General features: G+C 36.5%; 1 protein-coding gene across 1 annotated transcript; it reads right to left on the bottom strand.

Moving 5' to 3' along the window:
• Nucleotides 1-6,712: 6,712 nt before the first annotated feature.
• On the bottom strand, nucleotides 6,713-25,118 carry LOC140833050 (histone-lysine N-methyltransferase ATX2-like). Its single transcript, XM_073197441.1, has 25 exons — nucleotides 24,278-25,118; nucleotides 24,127-24,178; nucleotides 23,855-23,929; nucleotides 23,527-23,746; nucleotides 21,732-21,855; nucleotides 21,486-21,590; nucleotides 20,102-20,319; nucleotides 19,652-19,744; nucleotides 19,438-19,535; nucleotides 18,625-18,792; nucleotides 17,653-17,790; nucleotides 16,259-16,306; nucleotides 15,426-15,543; nucleotides 15,251-15,316; nucleotides 15,113-15,174; nucleotides 14,823-14,879; nucleotides 14,053-14,121; nucleotides 13,699-13,894; nucleotides 12,652-12,933; nucleotides 11,132-11,193; nucleotides 10,977-11,054; nucleotides 8,948-9,043; nucleotides 7,774-7,877; nucleotides 7,550-7,696; nucleotides 6,713-6,995 (listed from the first exon to the last, which is right to left on the bottom strand). Exons 1-24 carry the CDS (start codon nucleotides 24,919-24,921, stop codon nucleotides 7,555-7,557), a joined length of 3,315 nt encoding a protein of 1,104 aa, XP_073053542.1. The 5' UTR covers nucleotides 24,922-25,118; the 3' UTR covers nucleotides 6,713-6,995; nucleotides 7,550-7,554.
• Between the last annotated feature and the right edge of the window lie 683 nt (nucleotides 25,119-25,801).

Genomic DNA, 25,801 nt, shown 5'->3' with positions numbered 1-25,801 from the left:
AAGACTACTCGTCTAATACCTGTAATCTATAACTCCAGAAAACAAGTATATCATCAATCAATGCAAATATCAATGCAATAAAGTAAAGTATGTGATTTAGGGAAACCCAAGTCTAAACCGACTTAAGTCCATCTCCCAATACTACATTGACTTATACCTTTGTCTTCTCCGTCTGACGAAGACGATGATCTGTCCATCTCAAATCTGAAATGACAATAAGCAATACACTGTATCAATGTGTAACTCAATTCAAAATCTGTTCTGATCAATACTCAAATCAGTATACAATCTGATCAATATCTAAAAAACTACAATCTGATTCATATCAATGATATCACGATATAATCGAAATAATTACGGAGTCTGATCAATTCCAATCAATACTGAATCTGATCAATCTAAATCAAGTGATGTTTCTACGGCATAACCATACAATCTGAATACCCCGTCAATCTGAACATCACATATATACTACCAGAACTCAGAATCTGAATATCGGTATATTCAAAATCAGTAATACACAATTCTGATATCAAAATCTCAATCAATATCTTTCACAATTCATAACAATCACAGAAATAGTCTATTCTGAAATCTGACTTCGATTATACAATATCTACGGTAGTATAAACGCCATATCTGAATCACATACAGTTCGGACTATATGATATTTCTAAAACATCTCAAAACGTAATAAAACTTACGTCCTTGCGTAGCTCCAATCGAGAGGAGTACGATGCTGCGTTCAGATCTGAATTCTGATACACGGATTCTTCGTAACTTAAATTCTAAGCTCAAGAATATCAAGTTCCTCCCCAATCTCTCGATTTCTTTCTGACGAATGAAGGGGATTTCGTTTGACACCTATATATATACTACATGCATAATTGAAAACGGGGCATAGTTCTTGCACGGCACGTCGCACCGCGGGTGCGGTCCCTGTTGCACCGCGGGTGCGCTCATGTTTCGGATACTCATCAATTTTTCCAAAAGCTCAGACCGCGGGTGCGGTCATGTCTTGTACCGCGGGTGCGGTCTGGCACCGCGGGTGCGGTGTATGCAAGACCGCGGGTGCGGTCTTGCTTCGCCCAAAATTCTTACTCTACTGGACTTACACCGAGGGTGCGGTGTAAACAAGGGCGCGGGTGCGGTCTTGCACGTTCTGAAAAATTATATTTTGCTCCGAGCAACATCCCAAAATCTTATCTGATCAATTCTACAAGTCTTGGGATATTTCATTAATCTTGTCTGATCAATTCTACAACAATTCTGGGGCATTACAGTACATGATGTTATTCAAGAGTTGTATGGCCCGGGAGTGAGGCCATTCAACCGACCAGAGTTTCATAAGCCATACCCCGATGTTGTTGATCGTGAAAATCCTTACCCACGAGGATATCACATTTCAGACTTTACTTTATACTCGGGGGAAGACCGTCAATCTAACGTGGAACATGTGGCGAGGTTTACAATACAGTGTGAGGAACTAGCGAATTTGGATAATTTTTCCAACTAGAATTTACGTTTGTTTCCCAATTCATTGACTAGTACGGCTTTTATTTGGTATGCCACACTGCCTCGGAAAATGAAGTTTGAGGTAAAGGAGAACAAGACCGAAACTTTTCATGGAAAAGGCCGCTGTCACAGTGGAGATGATATGTATTATAGTGAGAGGAATATGTACAGTAGGGGATCCATGGCCAAAAGGCCGGAGAACCAGCACCTCGGAAAGGTTTCATTTCATGGGTCAATGAATGGCGAGGGAAGGAGTGACCGACAGTCATTCCAGAAGCTAATACAGAGGCCACCACCTCTAGACACCGATAATAGATATGAAAGAAAATCTCGTTTTGTTATTCATCCAGAGCAATCCCCAATAGTGTATGGAAACAGGTGTAGCATCCAAAGTTCCCAAAACCGCTTTCTCGGACCCAAAAACGACGTTTGTTGAGAGAAAAAACTGTTGAGCGCAGATCTAAGGTGGAGGAATCATTCAAAGAAAAGAAAATATTTGAGGAGGAATATGGAGGAAGCAAGGAAGAAGAGTTACAAATGGAGGATTTAAACTTAGCTCCGGCTCAGATGAAAGATCGACAGCCGGAGACGGATGTTTTATAAAGATGGAATAGATGAGAAGTATTGTACAAAGTAGGCTGGATAGCCACTTTAGCTAATTTTGAGATATTGACTCGTATAAAGTTTCTGTAATATGTGAGGAATAGGCTTTTAAGCCATTCCCCGCTGAACTTGTTTGCTAGTAGTGATGGACCATCTGTGAATAAATAAAAAGAAAATTTGCTGATGGAATCATTTGCAGCTGATGTGATTTTAATAGAATAATGTATTGTCTTGATAGCCGAATTGATGACGTATAGAGTACGTTTATTACATATTTAGATACTTTGATGGTGTTTGGAAAGTATGGGTGATAATGAGCAATGGTGATAACATGTTTTGATAATATTGAAGAAAACAGGCTATTTGGCCGTTGTTCTTAATTTATTTTACAGAAATCCGGGCAGATTTTCCTGTGACACCCTGACCCGTTACAATTAAAAATACAGCGGAATTTAAAATTTTCTTTAAAATATGGAAGGAGTTTCAAAATACATTTCATAAAAATGTTTACAAAACAAATACATGATCATTCAAATGATATACAAAATACAAAAGAATCATTCTTATGATCATGTCCCAAAATGATACAAAATAATCTTCCTTCCAACGGTGCATGCATATGACCCCTATCCACAGTCAACGTCCAGGGTCACCACTCTGATCTGCATCACATGAATAAACTGAAATGAGAATAAATCTCAGCAAGTGGAACTCTAACATAGCAATGATACATAGTATACTCTGTAAAACATGACTTTGAAATCATAAATACCATCAACTCTGAAACATGAATACTGTAGCAATAACTGTAGCAATAGCATATCAATAGGATAACAATACGATGGTATTTCTCTTTTCTCTGGTTGGATTGATATCAATAGTATCTATGACTGTGGGTGCAAATATCCCATCGATATAAATCGATAACTGTGAGGGATATAAGCCTATAGGCGTTGATCAACTAATTGCATGCAATGCTCTGACTATGATTCAATCAATCCAATAAAACATTTGAACTCTGAATATCATTTAAAGCCGTCGTTTCACAATCTCATAATATCTCTTGTATTCTCTTTTTAACAATAGTGAGACATACAATGCCTCCAATAGATAATCAATGAAATCAATACATAACAATGGATCAATGGAAGGGAATAACACTTTGAAACTTTTAAAACACAATACATATATCATCATGTGAGCAAAAAGGATGAAATTCCACTTACAAACCAATAGAACACCTCCAAACTAACTCTTGGTACACCACCTACAACAATAATCCATAAACAACACCAATATCAACTCTATATCCACAAGTACAAGTCAAATAATCCATTAATCAACTCAAACAACAAGCCCAAGTCAACCCTTAACTCAAAACCTTAATAGAATCGCACCAAAAACTTACCTAAGCTTCCTTATACCACGTAGAACGTCGATCTCTAGTCGAAAATCCAAACAAAGCCAAGAATCAAAGGTAGGAAGCAATTGAAAATGGAGAAAACCCTTGCCCTAGAGAGGAAATCTCGAAAAGAAGATAAGAGATAAGGTATGGAATGGCCAACAACTCCCAAAAAGCAACTAAATATCTCGCCCATACTTACACCGCGGGTGCGGTCACACAAGCACCGCGGGTGCGCTAAGCTCACGGCAATCCAACAAAATTCCATGCACAAACACCGCGGGTGCGGTGCTACAATTACCGCGGGTGCGGTGCACACCGCGGGGGCTGTCCTTGCACTGCCGCGGGTGCGGTCATGCCACGGCCTTCCAAAACCAAAATGATGAATAGTACACCGCGGGGGCACTCCTCTAAGAGCGCGGGTGCACTCTTGCTACGGCAATGAACAGTAATAAGGCCACAAAAATAGATCCGAAACGCTGAAACCAACAATCAACACCAACTAATACCTCAATAAAACAATAACCAATAATACTATGGCCCAAAACACAACTCTAAACATCTAATCATAAAACCCAAATAACAAGTAAAGCTTAAACCGTACCGTACACCGGGCTCGGCTATTACATTTCCCCTGTAAACGTGACATCCCAGAAATACAAATACATGAAAACAAATCCCAAGCAACATGTATAAGTTAAACAACATGTTTCCAACAACAAAATTTGGCTTTCAAGCTACTTTTCCAACTCTACACATCATAAAAGACACTTGCAAAACAATGGCAAACAAGTGCAAAAAAGATTTCATCAAAGCTTGGCAATTTTCTTTTGGATTGGCCGGCGGCACTACCATGAGGATTTTTCATCTCCATTGATCTTTAAGCTTACCAGAAATCCAAAAAATGGGATCTCATCCTCAGTGAATTTGGTGGAGCATCAAGCTCTGAATATGCACAACAAGGAAGTTGCTCTGTTGAGGTGCAAGCAGTGAGCTCGAGTGACATAACTAATGATGGTCCGGAGAAATTGTTGGAAGCTTCTGAAATAGTGGAAAAGTCCCAAGAGGAAGAATGTGGAAATTACGAAATGTCGATTTCAAGAAACATGTTGGAAAATATTGAAGACGTTGACGGTGGTGCTCTCTGAGATATTTTTAGAAGGCAAGATGTCTCAAAATTGGAGGAATATGTGAGGAAGCACTACAAAGAGTTCAGACACATCTATGGGAATCCCTTGCCACAAGTGTTGCAAGGTATTGCTCATCAAAAAAAACTCATTCAAACATAGACACAAACACCTTGAGAGCAGCATGAAATGTGGCAAATTCTACAATGTTTTTGTGATGGAGGATTGAGAAAAATGCTTAAATATACCTACCTTGAGAAGGTGTGACTTGATGTAAAAGAGATTGATGATGGAAATTTTCAGAAACTTGGATGACATTACAAAGGCGATGTAATCGGTGGTGATATGGGACATGAGATCTCCGTGAGTGGTTGAGTAGTTATCTAAAAGTGAAGGAGAATAAGTTGTGGAAGCAGCGAAGAATTGGAGGGTTTTGGGGAAGAAGAACAAAGAAGAAGTTTGGGAAGCATGGTGTTGTGAATACACTGTTTTCTTTCTTTTTCTCCTCTTCCTCCTCCTCCTCCTCCTCCTCATATATATCGTATTATGTAAATGGGCCAACATTTAAATAGGCCACATATATTTGAATTATTAAAAATAGCCAAATTGGCTGCCTAAATTTAATTTTTTTAGAGAAGCCCAAAAGAGAAGCCCAAGAGATAAAGCCTATCGGAGTTGCAGTTGGCCCAGTGAAAGAAAGTTGCGGCCGTTTACATCCATTACCAAATATGGAAGACGTGGAGTAATCGTGAAATGCGGTTGAAACTTCCCGTGGAGTGTGACAAAAGCAGAAGGAGTAATTAGAAAAAAAAGCCCCGTCAAAATCATCCAACAAATCTGCAGCAAAAACTCTGCAGAATTCTATCATTAATTGTTTGCTCATTTCTCATTTTACAAGCAGTACAATATATTTTCTTATTCCTTCAACTTTATTGTAGAATGTTGATCAAAATTCATAACATATTTAAGTTTGATGTTGTCCATGGATTCTCTCTATAATTCCTTTATTTTCCTCAGTTTATATGTTTAATTTTGAAGCCATTTCGAAGGAGTTAGAACTTACGACCGAATCGAGACTCGCAACGTTTGATAATCGAAGTCGGATTATTTCACAATTTTGGCACGAACACGTACCTGGCACGCCCGCAAATTTCGTGATAAAGAGAAATAATAGCACGATTTTAAAAAATGATAATGAAACTTATCAATTTTTTAAATTGAAACAGTAATAAATATAGAATGATAAATATAAAACATAGTGGCCGAGGGTTAAAAGCAAGGTTCTAAAAACGTGTAACGCTCTGAAGTGTGGATGTTGAGCTCCAAGTTTTTCAAGCTTAAGCGAGAGTAGCACATGCTTAAGCGTGAAAAACCGTTTTTTATTTTTAGTGTAATTGTAATTATCTCAAACTAATAAATAGATAAAATAATACATAAATTTAAGTCTTATGCATTAATTCTCATATTTATAAAATCATAAAAATCTCAAAATTGCAATCTTTATTTGTTTTTGCAATTAGACCACATTAAAAAATGTTAAATATTTGTCATATCAGTATTAGATATGCTCAATCATAATTAAAATTTAAAAATAAACATCTAAATTATAAACCTAATTTATTATTTTAAAATAAAAGAAATACTTTCAAAATCAAAATAAAAAAATACGATTAATAGTGCTTAAACACTTTTAATTAAACACATTAATTACGTTTAATTCGATCAGCCTACCGTTTAGCACTCTTAATTAAACACATTAATTACGTTTAATTCGATCAACTTACAATTTAATCGCTTTTTTCCGTTTTTCTCCGAAACAGGACATTTTTATCGACATCAAGCTTAAGCGGGTTTTTTCCGCTTTTCTCCGAAGCGGGACGTTTTTTCCGATCTTCAAGGTTAAACGAGCTTTTTAAAACACTAGTTAAAAGTATTATATAGAATAAAGGGTATTTTTTAAACCATTAGGCTTCAACAATAGTTGATAAGAGGATTAAGAAGATGCAACTTATCCTTGTAAAACAATCATAAACATGTACGCCACCAAAATAAAGCACAAACGAGCTTTAACAAACTGTGGTCTTTTTTGTAATATTTTAGAAAACCAATTACAGAACATTCAGCATGTTTACGAACTTGAAATTAAAATAAATAGCTCCAAGTTCACCTATATCATTAGAACTGAGTTAAACCTTATTTGTTTAATAACAATGGTAAGAATGCTAAGTTGAGCAGAAAGAAAAACATAGTTGAGCTCTTTCTGCAATCAAATGCCGGCTCGAATATGGAAGCCGGAAGCTCCAAAAAACAATTTGATCCAATCCCATGTACCAACCACACTACAGGTCCTGCATATAGAACGTAAAGAAATTCATTAATAACTCACGGATGAAAAAATAACAACCCTCCTGACTCCTAAAGCGCATATATTTTAGGTCCTACATCTTTAGTAGCTCCTTTAGTTTTCTGCATCCATATTTAATCTCGATATAGAAGAGTAATCCGACTTCTACTCTGTAACAAGGATAATTTAGTCCCTACAGAATGTGTGCACCATTTGCATCTCTCAAACTACCAATACAAGAAACAAATAATTTGCACACTTCTAAATTCAACGCAAACTTTATAGCCTCTATAAATCCACGGACTCGTCTCTATGTTGGACTGTATAACAAAGGCCTTGTTGCTTCAATGACCAAAAAACTTCAAAATGTCGAAGTATGCTCTCAAGTAACAGGTTTTAAACAAATAAATGCTACGATAATTAAGGTCAAGTTTGACGGACGTGACTCCAAGAGGGTGAGATAGAGAAACTGATGGCAATATGATTCATTGTAACGACTAAAGAATATAAAAGTGAATAAAAATTAAAGAAACTAGAGAGAATCGTGGGCTGACTGACCTATTTCATTCACCTTCCCAGTCTTTCAGTTCACTAGGGGGTACATATAACCCTTTTTCTCGTTCCACAGATTCAGCATCATTTACAACACCCCGACACCTAGGAAATCCACAGTAACAAGCTAGCCGTTGGTCTTTTGACGCAAACCTGAATATCGGAGGGAACACATTAAGTGATGTTTTGGAAATCAACACAAAATACAGTTATTTGACAAGGTGAAATACCTGTAATCATACGTCAGTTCTTCCCACTGTTTTATATCTCGTTTGGCAAATATAATGATGTGGTCGTTGCCATTGATACTAATAGTTCTTGAATAGCAATTCGGCTGAAAAAAAAAAACCTAACTTTTGAGGACAAAATTACTAGAACGTGATGCAAAGGATGACTGATGTGACAACAATTGCTGTTGAATGTTCCACATGTGAGTAAATTCTCAAACAAAAAAATGAAAACACAAATGAAGTTCATAGCAGTGGCAATATGATAAGCCCATTCCTATTATCATGGATGAAAAGACTTGGACCAACAATTACTAGAGTGGGCCAAAAGGGGAGATGGTAGATGCCCAAAAGCTGCCTGAATCAGAAGATAAACAAGAAAAGCCCAACCAGACACTCTCAACCACAGACACGGTAGAAGTAGAGATCCAACAGAAAGGATCTAGAAGACGCAATAAACCGCAATGGTGCCACGCACTTCCTACGCCATAGGTAATTATCGAATAATTATTTTAATTTTGCTTTCTATTTTCAGTTTGGGTTGTTGGCTGGGAAAAGGGAGAGGAAGAAGAGCATAAAAGCTTGTAAGGAACTCAGGTTTTTATCGAGAAATCTGAGAGCAATATTTTTTTGAGGATTTACGCACAGACTCGAAGTGTGACCATTAATAACTTTACAAGATTACCAAAAGTCAGCACTACTGCACACCTAATCATAACTTTTCAGGCATGAAGCAATCTAGTTAATATCACGTCCCAAACTTCAAGTCCGGATGGAGATTTCATTTTCCACCAGCACAAACGAGTCATGAGAAGGACAATTTAACAATTCTCCACCCTTAGGCTTGGATTTGGAGATAGAACACAACCAGTAGACATTCAATTGATCTTCATAATAGCATCCAACAAAATCATACAGCGATTAGTGTCTCCAATAACAGATAAATTGCATGCCTTTTGAAACAAGCATATTTCACAACTGAAACAAGTTGGAGGAGACACATTTCCATAAAACCACCATAATATACCACTTCCATCTGTAGAAAATTGTATTTTAGGATTTTCAAACGCCAAATATCATTGAAACCAGAGAACTGTCTTCACATCATTTTGATCTTTCTCCGATAAAGAGAACATTGTTTCAAGAAACAAACAGTAGTTATAAGCTCCATACATACTTCACATGAGTGGTTGATCAAATGTGCTATGCTTCCAGCCCTTGTGGCATCCACGACACGTTCATCATCAACACGAAACATGTAAGTTCCAGCACCCTGCATGAAAGACGCTAAAGATTCAAAAGCTGCTATCTAATGAGCTACTTTTACTCAAAATGCAAACAAATTTCATCCTCTCACTGAAAAATTATGATACAAGAAAAGCCAAGATGATATATTATATAATACTAAGCTTGGTGAACAAATAGTCATTCAAATAACCAAACCATCAAATAATTATCTATTACCCATTTAATTGTATTGTTACGGACATTCTAGTACATGGAAGTGTTGAAGACAATAATGTGCATACATCTGACAAAAACAAATGCACTCATCAAACAGAGTTCACAATTTCAAATGAAATTCATCTGAAAGAGTTGATTGCAGTTGGAATGTGACACCAAGGCTTCTTGCTAGGTAGTCAGTCTTCTTAACGCCGCATCCTCCGTTGTCAGAATTTCCAAGTGCATCATAGGTGACAATTTCGCTGAATGATGATGCCCTTATTTCCCATGCCGGGGCATGCCCTCTCTTACTATCAGCAGGGAATAAAGACCACCCCCCCTAGTCCGGCGTTTGGTCCTACTAACTCCACCGACACCGAGACAGATCTTTCTAATGCTATTTCGATGCCGCCAGCAAGCTGCAGGCTTTCTCATCTTTTGTTTTTTCCACTTCTTGAAGTGATTGTTACGATCACGAAGAAACGACAAATCCTATCAGGGATTCAAGCCCGATGAAAGTACTCAATAGAATCCGATTCAGTCAGTAAGTACCTAGAGCCTTCCTCTTGAGGAGCAGACCCGAGTGTATTTAGAAAGAGACCGATTCTTACTTTCCTCTCTTTGAATGCAGCATCGAATGATCCTATTGTTGATGGAAAAGGGAAGTGTTGGCATGGGATTTCGGCAATTTCAAATCCATTTGTTGTCTTTTTCAATTGAAATTTCTCTTGTCTACGCCGGTTGAAGCACACGTTGGAGCATCCAAACAAACCAGCAGCGGAAGATGGACTTAGTTAAATAATTTAAAAAATAAACTATGGTGGCTCTTTCGATAAGATGAGCTGGAGCACATGCAGAGAGGAGGGGGGTGGGGGAGAAGAGAGATCTACAGACCAAGATGGAAATACAAATCAATTTTGAAAGAATGAATTGCTCTATAACCAACTAAACCAGAAAATATGATGAAAGAGATGCCGTGTTCAAAGGTCGAGATACAATTGGTGTCCCTAATGAGATGTTCCACATAAATGTTGCATTTCTAGGACAGTCTGTTGGAAGGCAGCACTGTTATCTCTTCCTTCTATCGACACGTATGGTAGTTCAGAGAGCACTTCAGGAAATTGACTTGAAGAAATCAACTCCTTTGGCTTAGAGAAAATTAATAATAACTTGAGCAGAAGACTTTGACATGATATAGTGAATCATATAACATCAGGTAAACAAGCAAATACACTAAATAGAGTTGCATCGAGATGGAAAAGAGTATGCATGCATTTAATCTCATTGGGAGTGAGTGGTGTTATCAAACCAGGTATCCACTAAATTTACTTGTCAAACAGAAGTTATGTAGCAGTGAATCAGGGATAAGAAGGAATAAGAACAATGAACTTGTAATTCTGACTGAGTTACTATGTCCAGCACATTGAGAGATTAGGTGTATCAGCAAAGGGAAAAATCTATCAAAAATATCTGTCCAATGCAATCACCCATGTTTCTGCATCTTATGAATCAATTGCAAATTAAGGGAACAAATTTCATTTTGTTCACTCCATTTTGAGAAAAACACAAGTCCAGTTTTATTAGTGGACAAAAAACCTCGGATCCCTTGGACTTTAAAGTATGTGTCAGCCACAGCTATATTCATGGAATATTTTGGATTAGTCACCAGTATATCCACAGACTCAATGGCATGCGCCTTAACACCAAAGTTTTAGTGATACATGTCAAAACACAATTTCATCAAAACAGATGGAGTTACTTACAACTAGTGAATTATAAATAGAAAGCTCCCTTTTATCAGCCACCGAAGGTCGAATAATTTCCCCAGTATACTCAACTATCTACAAAAAGAATGTAAAATATTTAAGATGTAAATTATCAGAATAATATGCAATATGAGATGATCAAAGCAATTTACCATGTCTCCTGCCCTATGCGGACATTTAGTGAAGACACCAAAACCATGTATCCTAGATTTCCCTGAAACCGAGAATAGTTTAGATGTGAACGATTAAATTAACAATTTCCACTGCCAGTCCAGAAAAAAGTTGATAATATTCTTTTATTGATTACATAACAAATAACTCAAATTAGATGAAAAAAATATGCATTCAGTAGATCCATCCCCCTCCTACATTATCACTTTACTCAGGTTCTGGTTGTGATAACGTGTCTGGGAATGCAGAAGTAATTTTGTGTAACGCATATAATCTACAACAAATGATTGGCGATCAGGTAAGGAAATATTGATTCAAAACATTTGCATGCACACAATTAATTTTTTATCCAAAAATTTGTAAAGGAGTGGTTGTGAAAGATATGTCACGAAGCATACAAGCAACTGATAGATAGTGTCACACCCGGAGACTTATACCGGGCCGCACCTGCGTGATTGTACAATGGGGTCCTTAGCAACTACTTCATATTCGTCATTACTTTACGAAAATGATTAATCCGAGTTGCTATAGAAATCTATTGTAGCTCGTTATAAACTCATTTTAAAATTTTTAAATTTTACCGACAATAGGTATCACAATCACCCCTACTTCAGAACGCGAAGTCTTCATCGTGGTCTGACCCCTCGATCCACCAGCATCGAGAATCTAGAGGTGGTTCCTACAGATTCAAGAGGTGGCTCCCATCATTTCGCACTTTGCCCCGCAGGTTCAAGAGGTGGCTCTCATTCTGTCATGCCCCGAGCCCGGGCGTGACTGCCCAATGGGCCACTATAGCAACTACTTCGTATTCGTCATCGCTTTACGAAAATGATTAACCCAAGTTGTTATAAAAGTCTATTGTATCTCATTTTAAATCTTTATTTTTTACCGACAGAGGTATCACAGATAGTAAGTATTGAATCTCGTAGAAACAACATGCTTATGGCTTAATGAATGGAAAAGATCCTTGTGATTGGATTAAACACCTTGGCCAATGAACGTGAAATTACAGGAAACCAGAATAAATCAGACCATGAGACACAAAACCAAGAACCTCTGGTCATGTTCAACAGTCAAATGAATTGAATGGTTCCATGAAAAACGAGCAGGCTGAAAAGATAATGATAGGATAGAGCAAGTAGCCTGGAGGTGAGAATTTAGCAAGCAGTATTTTTTTCATAAACACAACATAATATAAGTTCAAGATGGATAAGATATATTTGCAGCAAAAAATGCTAGTTGTTCTACCACCTTATGCATTTATATTAGAAAGACAACTTAGTGGAGAGAAAAACAAGTGCTATCGTTATCAATCAAATGTTTATGTCAAAACTTCATTGCAAGGCAAACCACACCGGAGACTCCCAGGATTTGAAAAATGAGATGAAAGGAGCAGAAGATAATGTTGACAGCATAAAAAACATCAAAGAGAGACCATTCCTCCAGACCACCACCAACCAACAAAAGAAAAATAATCATTAATATCTGCAGAAAAGCTTACCAAATGCCAGTCTCTTTCTGAAGGTGTCCCTCATGAACTTGTACTTATCAGACACCAAAAGCATCTCACTAGATGGGTCAAGTTGATGCATCTGTAGCTTCTGAAGGTCAACAGTATATTTAGAGCCATCAAGTGCACAGGAGGATTTGTTCCGAAATGGCATATGAGGGCTGTATCCACCAACCAAGTATGGGCTGTTCTCCAAATACAAGCGCTTCGATGAAGCAGAGGCAAGAACTTCAGGTTCATTTCTCCCTCGCCTTTTGAGAGAACTATATGGCTCTACTTGCAAAGAAAAATCCATAATGGGATGATAATTTACTTACATTTAACAATCCAGATTTTAAAAGAGAGCAAATGAATCCATTAGCAAATCAATGATTGATGCAATAAAATTCCAGAGAGAAGCAATCAGAAATTCTTATAACAAAACATTCTGAAATTTGGTAGACTAACACAATCTAAATCTTATTTGTCAAATCAGCTGTTGTGCATCATCAACTCATGACATCAAGAGTTTGGAGTCAAAGAACCAAAGCTTGGTTTTTGTCAAGGTGCAGATTCGTGAGATAAGTGCTCCTATTTACAAACAGAAGCTCTTTTCTACAAGTCACAAGAAACATTTAAAGGATAAAAAATTCTCACAACTAAAGAGTATGGATAGAAGCTCCTCCACCGAACCAAACCCTATAAAAGCTTCTAAATAAGAATCATTCATATCCCTCACGACAAACAACTACACTCACGTAAAAGTTCTACATTGAGTAAGAGAAACAGTATGGCAACAAACTGCGGAGAAAAGATCCAAGACAAAGAACTAAGTATAAAAGATCGCAAGTTTTTTTTCCTGGAAAAGTTTGCAAGGTTAATAACTAAGTGGATTCAATATCTCACATTTTCACTGTCAACCGTCCTCAAATCACATAGCACCAAATGAATACACACACATGTAGCATTTTCAAAGGACGCTGATTGTGTACTTCTGAGTGTGTGTCACGTATAGAATGCAAAAAATAAATAAAATAAACAAATAATAGATTAGCATACCTGTACGGGCACAGCCAGAAGGGTTTGAAGGTGGAGTATAGTCTCCGCATTCACAGGCTTGCTGTCCAATTCGTTCATCAAGCAAAGGCTCATTGGATAAGGGCCTGTGCTTCTTGCAGAAGGAAAATAATTGAATGCACTGATCTTCCTCATCCTCATCAAAAGGAATAAAATGCAATCGATCAACATCCTCAGGCTTCAGATAACATAAAAATACACGTGAATGTAATTGATAGCAAAAAACTGACAATAAAACAGCAAGTGTGAATACTCTAATAGGAGAAAAAAGCACTCCAAACAGAGGATAAAAATACTCCTCCAGACTCGTGTAGAGAAACTCTAGTCATTTCATACCTCGACACAAAAGCCAGCGACCCGTGCACAGAGAGGATGATATGCCACACGACAAGTACTGTTTGAACACTGCAAAAGAGTAGGAAAAAAGATGACTCTGAACTAAAGAAACCAAAAATTACATCAGAAAGTCACCATCATAACTGAAATAGCATTATCTCAAATTTCAATGGTCATGCCTGTATCTATGGCTCTCTGTTTAGCAATGAGCACAAAAAAGAAAAATTCATGCTGCATTCGATGAAGATTTTGAAGAATAATATCTAACAAAAGCATATTAAAGAAGTAAAGGTTAGGAACTATGATAAGGAATAATCTTTTCCGGTTCATTATCTCGGAAACATGAAGTATGGAGGGGATATGGTATGAAGATTTAATCTGACTGGGAGAATACTAGCAACTCGTCACACACACGTTAAGCATAAATCTCAAAACGGAAACATATCAAATTATAAATCAAATTTTATTCTTTTAATTGTAGAATCTCTAAGGAAGTTGATCTCCTACGAGGTATGAAATATTCAGGAATCATGAGAACAGGTATTTTCCACGAGAACAATATGAAGAAGTATAAAACAATTAAATTTGGAAGAAAATTTTTCCATTAGTGTTTCAATAAAAGTCATGGCACCTACATCGTCGCAACACCTTGAAAACCAACAAGCAAAAGAAAACTAATGGACATCAAAACATGTGTAAGAAGGCAAGAGCAAAAGAAAAATAAGAGTGACAACCCAGGCACAGAGCAGAAAGAACAAGGAATAATCTACCTGAATACATGCACCATAAGGAACACCACATATGCTACATAATAGCTTCCAGCGATCCTTAACAATTAAGAAAGTAAAAATGTAAACATATTCAGTATTATAATTTTCAGTAACAGAACTAAACTGAAAAATTAAAACACTGCCTAGTGTTTTGAAGCCATTTTTAAGGAGTAAATCAGCAGAGTTCGTAAAAAAGGACCTGGGGCAGTTCAAAAGTAGCTTATCAGGATAATATTTATTGAGAAGAAGCCAGAAGTTAATAGAAGGGATACTAGAATGAGAGAAGATACCTTATGGATTCTGTGAATCCCATCGATGGGCTCCATTTTCTTAATATCAGATAAACAAGTTTCTGGTTACAACAAATTAATCGATTAACTTCAATATTTTTATGTATAAGAGAACAAAATTGTGAACAAAACGGAAACCTGGTATCCATATAGCACAAGCAAGATGAGCCCACTCCCCATCTGTGGTCGGCTTCATGGCACCCCCTAAATCAAGGTATAGTCACATACTTTAATATTACAAACGGCCAATGCCCCAAATAGATATACATACGAAACTGAGAGAAGAAAAATAAACAGATGGATTTTTGAATACCTATAATAGGACACAAACAGCAGGGAGGAGGAAGTTCAGGAGCTCCAGGACGACACAAGTTGCACAACCAAAGAGCGCCATCAGTAGGCTCAAGTTCACCATAGCATCTAGCATGCACCTGGATGAATATTTACAGTATTTTACAGGTAATAGGGATCGAGCAAAATTTAACCAAAAAGAGAAGTGAAAAATCATTTCATCTCAAAGAAAACAAAAGATAAACAAAAAAACTGCACAACTAAGATGAAGTAAAACAAGTGAAGACAGCTAAGATGAATCAAACAAGTATTTCAAAACATAATCATGACATGCTGCCCACAAGAAGCAACCAAACACTCACTAAACAAATAAAAAAATTAATAAACATGGAATTCTGGATGCAGCTATAACTTCAGCCCATGATGGTATACAGGAATGGGATAAGATGGGGATGGAAAGTTTTGGATTGGAACAGGGATAGAAGATGAATGTCATTTATATACCATTCCTATGATCAGTACCATAAAAAGTGAAACAAATGGAATGACGAATTGAAATTTGATTTCAACTTATGATTGATAGGTGAAATAAACGGTAGGAATAGATTGACTAATCCTATAGGAAATGGAGTGAATGAATATTCCCAGCTTCTATTCCCAAGAATCAGGGAATAGACATTCCAGATACCAATCATGTGTTTTCGGAATAGCTTTGGGAATGCTAATTCCATTCATCTGTGCCAAGCATGAACTTAAGGAAACAACCAAAAAAGGAAACTGCAGTAGAAGATGCATAAGATAGAAGAAAGCAGAAGATTTCAATTTTAAAAACAAGGGATAAAAACACAGACATACCATCATTCTGCATTTGTCACACTGAAGGAATAAATTGCTCTCGTACTCCTGAAATAAAAAATTTGCATCAGTAGATACAGTGAACTTCGTAGAAATGATACATCTCGTTTCCTCAACTACAAGGAACCATCCCCACCCCTAAGATCCTGCCTCCCTCCAAAAATTAAGCCCATTTGACTTTCCACACCAACACAGTTCCACACAATGGCAGAACCATTTCTTCAACTACCACTTCAAGAAAACCCAAGCACCATCATCACCACCACAGAGCCAGTTTCCACTTTTTCCTCTTTCTAATCCTTCCCCATTGCGTCCCCTCGTTCTTTACTAATTTCTCCGGTCGCACACACCACTTATAGTGTCTGCTTTATTGTTGAAATATTGCATGCTGTTTTAATTTTCATTCATCAGGTTTTGGGGAAGATTACATTGCAAAAGCTGCTGATGAAAGCATTTTTGAGATGTTAACTAGAATGAGATTGAAATCATTCAACAAATTAATACTCAACACTACTGCTCTCTTGATAAAAACATAGCATTAATTATGGTGTGATAGTTTATCGAAAAAAATCCAACTTATTACCAGCCACGTGATTTAATGATGTTTGAGGAAATGTAATCAAATGAGGGAGTGTCATTCATCAATCATCTTCCTAACATAATAATGAAAACACCCACATACTTTTCGTGATTCATTTTTTGACTTTCCACACCAACACATTTCCACACAACGGCAGAACTCATTTCTTCGACTACTACTTCAAGAGAACCCAAGCACCATCATCACCACCACAGAGCCAGTTTCCACATTTTCCTCTTTCTAATCCTTCTCCATTGCGTCCCCTCATTCTTTACTAATTTCTCCGGTCGCACACACCATTTATAGTTTCTGCTTTATTGTTGAAATATTGAATGCTGTTTTAATTTTCATTCATCAGGTTTTGGGGAATATTACACTGCAAAAGCTGCTGATGAAAGGATTTTTGAGATGTTAACTAGAATGAGATTGAAATCATTCAACAAATTAATACTCAACACTACTGCTCTCTTGATAAAAACATCGCATTAATTATGGTGTGATTGTTTATCGAAAAGTCCAACTTATTACCAGGCACGTGATTTAATGAAGTTTGAGGAAATGTAATCAAATGAGGGAGTGTCATTTATCAATCACCTTCCTAACATAGTAATTAAAACATCCACATACTTTTTGTGATTCATTTTGCTAAGCAAGGGAGAAATTATATAAAGAGTGAACAAATATCTTTGAGTCGATTTCAAAGAAAAACGAGAAAGCAAAGCATTCTAAAGAAATTCTTGCTCCAGAAGTAAAAGAGCAGTCGAGCCCGAATTTAATTAATACAGCTGATCCGTGACTAGAAAATAATATTTACCTCATCCATATGACAAACATTGCACTTATCAAGGTCCCTCCATTCAACGTGAACAGATCTGTAACCAGAAGAACCGCCCTTGGTTCTTTTAGATGCAGATTGAGAGGATTTCGATTTCTGTCTAGAATTTGACATTTCCTGCAAATATTAAGATGAAATTTTACAATCCATGCATGATAGGCATCAGAAACGTGGACTCAAACAATTCTCTCACTGCGATAAGAAATCACTGAAATACCAATGAAGGTTTACGGCAAAAGCAAACAAACTGTAGCCCTAATTTACTGTAAATATAGAACAAATATGCACATGCGTACAAGCATCGTCCGCAGTATTTATGACACATGTCATTGATATATTTTCGCTCCGGATTATTTAAAGATAAGTGTCGATCACAAAAATACAGAAGTCAAGATAAGATACATAAAAAGAAAGAAACTCCCATGCAGTTGCGACCGTTATGTTTAGGAACAGTTGGCATAAATAGCAAGATATCCTATATTCTGATTCTTACTTGTTGGGGGGGGGGGGTGGGGGGGGGGGGGGGGTGGGGGGGGGAGAAACAGCTCTCCCAGGTAGTTTATTGAGGGAAAATGTAGAAGGTCCAATCGAATTTGTCAAAATAACACATTTATATGTCACGAAATGTTGAATTGGGATCGCTGCATCAAGCCCTTATTTTGATTCAGTATCTATATGGTCTAATTTGTCTTGCTAAAAGGGAAATTAGAAATTGTTTGAGGCTTACACAGGATATTACATTCTAAAATTTTATAATCAAACTAACTCAAAAAGTAGTTGAACTGTCATTTTACATGTACAATGTTAGGGCAGAGGATAACATAAAGCAAGGTCAATGAATTATAGAATCCTAGGGGTAAAACTAGTGCGCAAATCAATTTAACTTGATAAATACTTAAGAGAGAAGACTAACTTCTTCAAGTAATATATAGTATGATTGTCCATTCCTACCTGGATGAGTTTTGAAACTTTTGGGTGGGACAAACCAAACATAAATGACCCGGATTTACAGCTATGTTCAGTTTCAACAGCAGCTTTATGATCAGAAATGCTTGTTCGCACCTTCTTAACCCGTTCATATATTTTATTCCAACAAGCAGATGGAGTTGATCCATTAAACTGAAAGGAAAAATATTTCAACAAAAAGGATCTGAATTAATCATGTATATAGCAAGGTAAAACAAGTTCAAATAAAATTTACATTGAATCAATTGAAAACAAAAACAAATGAAACTGATAGTAAGGGAACCACAGAATAAAAGGTAAAAAGCAACAAAGAGCCATATCAATTGGCTTAAATTGAAGAAAATATATGCAAACCACGGCATGGTATTAACAATTTAATTCAAACACACTTTCAATGATGAAAGAAAATAAAGTAAAACACAAAAAAGATTGCCTATATATAATTTTAATTCATTTATAAATTCATACAAGTCTCTAGGATGCCTCAATGCCAGAATTTACATATTAGAGATTACATTCACAAGGAGACATATTAGCTTAAATGTGAAGTAACCGATTTAGATTCACATCCAAAAATCACAAGCTCTGTAGTTAAACATCAGGCATGGCAACTCTTGAGAACAACATAGTATAGTGCACATGAAATGACGTCAAAATGAATGAAAAGGGAAAAGGACGAGAAAATTAGCAATGAACATGAAAAGTAAATGAATGCATGGAAAGACAATGGACAAAAGTAAATGCACAAGAATAGAAGGAGAAACTGATAGTCTTATAAATAATATCACTGCCTGATACCTCTTCTTCATCATCTGTTGTAACTCTAAAAAGAGGTCTGGTCCTGGAGTCAACATCTCTTAGTACTTGCATCTTATATAAGACGCACACACTTGGATCTGAAGCCAGATTAAAAACAAATATAGAACTAGGATAAGGCCAATAATAATATAGGATACCATGAGAATCTATTATTAAGTTACAACTCAAAGAGACGTCGAGAGCAGTAAACCACCCGCTATTGAAGGAAACTTCCTCATAGCAGTATACCCCTCAGGCCATATAAATCTCTCATTTCGGAAATTATCAGTCTCTTTGACAAGCTTTCCTGCATGTCCAATCACGGGTAATGAGCTTAAGAGTTGGTTCATACATTCTATGAGAAAAGATCAACTTCTTTCACAAGTAAAAATGAAGAATCATGATGCCATAGATGTTATCACAAGTATGCAAAATATATAGAATATTTAGTGTTAAAGGTCCATAGCCTTTGGGTCCTCCTTTTCAAGATCAAACCCCATCATACTGCAGGTCTCATATATTTGCAATATCAGGCAGTCGCAATATGGAACGCTCAAATAGGAGAAGTAAGACTACTAAACAGAAACAGAAACAGAAACTCCAATCACATAAGAGAATCCTTTCACCAATACAATGTACAGAATGTTAACTTATCAAGTCCTACCAAGGCTAATCACTTGCAACTCTCCAGATTCAAGTTGGCAACTCTTGAGGTCTTCAAGTTTCCTCGACATTTCTTCATGGCATAGGCACTCTTCATCACCTGAATCAGCTCCATCATCTTGCTCTCCACTTCCACTATCATTATTATCAGCCTCACGGCTCTCACCATCATCTCGCAGCTGTAGCATTTCTTTCGGGAGCTTCTGTTCACTAAGATACCTAATCAAATCCATCCAGTATCTTAATAATCGTTATCAGCAATCATAAAAGATGCATCATTTTGTTCAACCTTTTTTCTCCACAAAATTAAAACGCAAAAAAAATCTTGGAATTAATCTATTCTTAACATATGATTCATATTCATCAAAATGACCTAATACAAGTGAATATTTAATATAAAACCCATTAACTATCCTTAAATGCACGAAAATCATGGTTTAGTCTGAAATTCATCCAAAATCCATACAATAAGGCAATGAGGCATTATCTCCCCATTCAGAGATGGGAGAATCCTGAGGATATCTGAAAAAATTTGCCTAGATACTTTTTTCTAGTCTAAATAGAGAAACTGTCATTCTTTACAACAAAATGTTGAAAACAAACCTTCCAAACCATGATAAGTAAATATTTATAAACATGGGTTTGACCATCAAAAAGTTACATAAAGGAGTTTGGCCGTTCAAATCAACAACTCACACCATTCTGGACAGCTAGCCATGGTTTAGTTTGGTATGATCAGGTTCTAAGAGGTTCTCATTGCCTTTGTACCAACGACTGAAATACATGAGAGAAAATCAATTAATTTAATTAAAAGTCAAACAGTTTGTTTTCAATTAAAAGCCATGCAATGTAAAAAGAAAACAAAAAAAAATCAAAAGAGTGATTTATAGGTTCCGACTGGGGATTTTAGATGGGAAATTGTCAGTCACGGACCACAATGTTCAAATGGGTAAAACCAAGCTGGCAACGTGATAAATGCCGTACAACATTCACCCAAATTATTCACACTCAAGAAAAAGAACTATGGGAAATTGGAAAAAAATTTAATGCACTCTAGGGAAAGGTATCAACCAAACAGTAAATCAAGACTTGCCACAATTTAAACGTAAATCATCAACCCCGCTTAGTTTTTTAACTTGACTGCCTGGGCATGACCGGTGTCTTATCACCTAACTAATATTTGTGTTACTTTGCTACTTGTATTTGTTGACTCACTCAGATATGCCCGGAGCTTACTCTCTTGGTCAATAAAATCACAAGAAAGATATGATGGGGTTCTGCGTTCTACTTTTCCTTACCTCCAGAAAGTTGTTTGTCAAATGCAAGTTAGCTCATTTAGAATTCTAAAGATCTGAGCTTCAAGTACTTAAATTGACAAAACTCACATTTTTGCCTCCTCCAATGCTCGAGCAAAAGCTGGTTTCTTGCACTTCAAATGGCAGGAAGAAAGAAGGCCCTTGAGAAAAGAGATAACCTGTTTCTTTGTTACCCTGAATGGTATAAAAACCAATCAAAAATCCATTAGACTACCCAAAAATTACTCGTGATTTCCAGCAGCATAATCACTACAACAAAACTGCATCATAGTCTTGGGTAGGAAAATTTCTTCAAAACATTTAAAGAAAAGATACCTAGCAAAATCATAGGTGCCAAAGAACTGCACTAGGACTGATTTTTCCCCAGATGTTTTGTTTAAACCTTTGCGTGTACCCACTTGAGATTCATCTAGAACAATAGCTGGCCAAACAGCATGTCCTACATAAAAAATTTGATAACTTAACTGAAAATGGGCTTTTTAACTGAAAATGGGCTTTAGCTCTCACTGTTTGATAAAAAGTCATACTCGGTGCGTCAAAATAAAAATGGCATTTTTTTGCTAAAGCCACTGGATTTATGTGTGGTGAGGGGGAAGTGAGGCCCTACCAGCTCATTAACTCGGAAGAATTTAGTACGTAGGAGGTAACAATCAGACAAAAAAAAGGCAATACAACTTTGAAGAAAGAATTTAATACAATGAATTGAACTCCAAACTCATTATATTTTATTCTCTGTGTTGCACAGAACTGGTATTTCTAATTGTCAGATCAGACATTGGAAATCGAAGCGGGGAAAATAGATGCATGTCCGACAAGTGGAGAGAAAGAAATCAAAGTTGATATGCATTCCATGGAATGTATCAAATGGATTAACTGCAATTTCGCAACAAACTCGTGAATGTTTTAAATATTGACAGCAGCAAATATTGTGTAAAATCATATTTTAGCTTCTCGACAAACTTCAGAAATGGGACAGACTTTGTTTGACCCGATTCAAAGTAATGTAATAATTAACATTAAAATAATTATTCATGTTGGCTTGCTTCTGCTTGATTTGCATTAAATGCGGACTAAAGCAACACTGCTCCAAAATGCTTGCCTATTGATTTCATCATGTAATTTTACAAAACATTTAAGCACAACGATTTTACAATTGAAAGAAAAGGACTTCTATATATTTTTTCTTACATACACTAAATCCACACCAAGTGTTGCCATGAAAAATAATCAAGGAAATGTTTTCGGATCTACTATCAATGCGCAGGTTCATTGAACCAAGATAAATTTTGTTGAGCACTTTCTTAGTACTTGACCAAAAAGAATGAGCAAAAAATTCTTCTATGCCAGTCATTTCCACCATTTAAGTTCTTAATGTAAACAATGTGCGCAAAATGGATTCCCTTCTAATGAGCCCTTTATTTCACTGGAATGGCTACAGTAGATTACAAGAAATGACTAATTTGTAGCCTCCAAAATGAACTTAACATAAGAAAGAACTTGCTTTAACATGGATAATAATTTTCCAAATCAAATGATAGGCTGTGAAAATGGCAACATCTTCTTGCTTTCTGCTACGGTAATTGCAATGGGATGTCGTTAATTTAACAGCAATAATTATATGCATCTTGTTGCAGCAGCAGGACCCTGTGCATATATTCTTTGAAGTGATCATCCCCTTTATTAATGCTGATTTGCACAAAATAACTATATCACTGCCAAATGTCCAAAATCTGTATATTCAGCTACTAACTGAAAAGACACTAAAACAAAATCCATAAAACTCAACTTAATTGCCAGTAACCCGTTATTTAGCGAAATTCCCTCACTAAAAAATGAGGAATCTCTTCAATGATCCTCAGAGGTTCAATAAATGCAACTTTATCCTACTAGCAAAAGGGATTTCATGAACAATTCCTAAAGGCACATAGCAGATCTTTTTGGCAGGATGAAGAATGGGCTTGAAGAAGCAACTTATAATAGCAATAGATTTCAATAATATAAATATTGCAAAGTGACATAAAATCCATTATATTATGAAGAGCAATCCAATAGAAACATATACCATAAAAGATATGCAATGTTTAAATAAAATCAAAGTAGCACAGCGCACCAGTAAGTTTAGCCCAAATTATATCCCCGCAGTCAACGTCCTGGCAATCATCCAAACTTGCAGCCAACACCATCATCTCATTCACATCAATAGGATCAGTTTCTGAACTATTCTCGAGGCACCTCAACTCTAAACTTTGCATTTCCTCATGGGAGACATAGAACTTGACTCGTTCATTTGCCAAAATTAAATTCTCCTCCTCCTCGTCCTCATATTTCACCTACATTACACACCAAAATTACCAAAATGTCCATGATTCATTCATCTCATCGTATGAAAATTGCACAGCATTGTGTATCTCAATTAATCAAAAGCGTAAGAACAATACATGATGTCGTCCAGCCTCCAAATTATAACCAAGCACACGGCCAGAATACCAACGTGCATCAAGTGGCCAGTACACCTGTTCCATTTAAATTCAAGCAGGTACGAATGAACGTAAAATTCACAAAAGCTGTTAATTTTTTATATGATTAGCCCACGACCTCCAATCACATTAAGAAATTGATTCAAGTGATGATGGATACATGTATTAATGCAGCAACATCAAATATGCACAAAAATTCACATGCCCACTTTTAATTCAATTAAAGTTCACACCTTGCATTGTAACCCAGTAACTTTCTTAGGATCAATGCCCTCAAAGCTGAGCCTGCATATGGCACGAAACACCCAATTTAGATGTCAAACCCGACAGAATTTTCTTAGTAAGTAAACCTGGGAATGATTAAAAAAATGTAATTGACAATACCAAACCCATTTTTTTGTCTCAACACCTCCCGATTTCTTCAAAACACTCTTAGAAAGAACATCGGGACCATTTTTCCGCTTTTTACTCTTTCGATCAACAACACTGGTATTAGGATTAGTATCTTTCTCCACACTTGGACATTTTATTTTATCAACATTATGACAAACGTCTAAATTACTCAACCCCTCGCAATCAACCCCCAATTTCGTCAACTCTGGGCTGCTTCCATCTTTCCTCCGCTTTACAACACTCTTCCCACCTCCTTCCTCTACCTCTGGTGTCCCACTTAACCCGCCCTCGCTCAATTCCATTTCTAAAAACGACATCTCCTTCCTTTTCTTCTGCCGTGAGTAAACCCGAGTTACAGCCGGTTTAATCACGACCATACGCAATTGATCACTGTCTTCCATTTCCGGCTGTGGTGGCTTACGGGAGGCAGCCTTTACTTTCTTCAATCCAGAAGCGGAGACGCAAGGCGAGGTCGCGGAGTACACCTCGCAAAGGGTCATGTACTTCAGAGGAGTTTTACCCCTCTGGAACTCATCCTCATCATGCTCTTCCAACGGCGGAGCATTCAATTTCACGCCGTGCTTCTCCTCAGCTGCGGCGGGGGACACATTCGACGTCGGGAATGCAGCAACCATGGGAGATTGGGTGTTTTTATTCCGAATTAACTCACGTTTTTCTTCAATTTTGCACCTCTTTCTTTTGATTGAAATTGCTGTGATGAAGATTAAAAGAAGAATTTTTATTAGGGTTTTTGAGAGGGGAAATAATCAGATTTCCCGCGGTTTGGCACCGCTCGGGGATGGCGAATATATATAGTACATGTGTTTGTCTCTGTCCTCTGTGTCAAGCGTCTCCACGTTGGTAACATGTGGCAGGATTTTGATATATACTAGTTATTCTGCACACGTGTTGCGTGTGTGTACAATCTTTTTTATCATTATCGATGGACTAAAGTGAAAATTGACAAATTATGGGGGACTAAATTGATATTTGAATGATTGAAATAAAAATAAAAATGTGTGTTGAAATAAAAAAAACAAAAGTGTAATATTACTATAACTGTAAGGATAAAACTGGAAAAAAAGATGGTGTCCTCCTTGACAGTTTTTATAAGGTGCTCAGCCTTAATAAATAATATAATAATATAATATAATATATATATATATATATATTTATATATATATATATATATATATATATATATATATATTATCAAATTTTGTCATAATAAATTTTTTTTCCTGGTTAACTGTTATCGAAATTATTGGGTCCAGAATTTTGATTTAGATGATATAAAATTTCTTTTTGTATTCTAACATGTTTATTCAAGTTTGTGATTTATAGATATCAAGCTGGAAGTTTTGAGAAGCTGGAATGTAATGTCCAAAATGCGATAACGTACTTCATCTGCATGTAAATCTAAGAAATTGATAAATGTCTAATTAAACTATTTTAATTACATTAATTAAATGTGAAACGTTTACTACATGTTTTTTTAAAAAATATAATGAAAAA

This window comes from Primulina eburnea, chromosome 5, assembly GCF_022965805.1.
Source record: "Primulina eburnea isolate SZY01 chromosome 5, ASM2296580v1, whole genome shotgun sequence".
In the NCBI taxonomy this organism is placed as follows: domain Eukaryota; kingdom Viridiplantae; phylum Streptophyta; class Magnoliopsida; order Lamiales; family Gesneriaceae; genus Primulina; species Primulina eburnea.
Note: the sequence above shows the minus strand (reverse complement) of the source record. Positions and strands in the feature narration are given on the sequence as shown.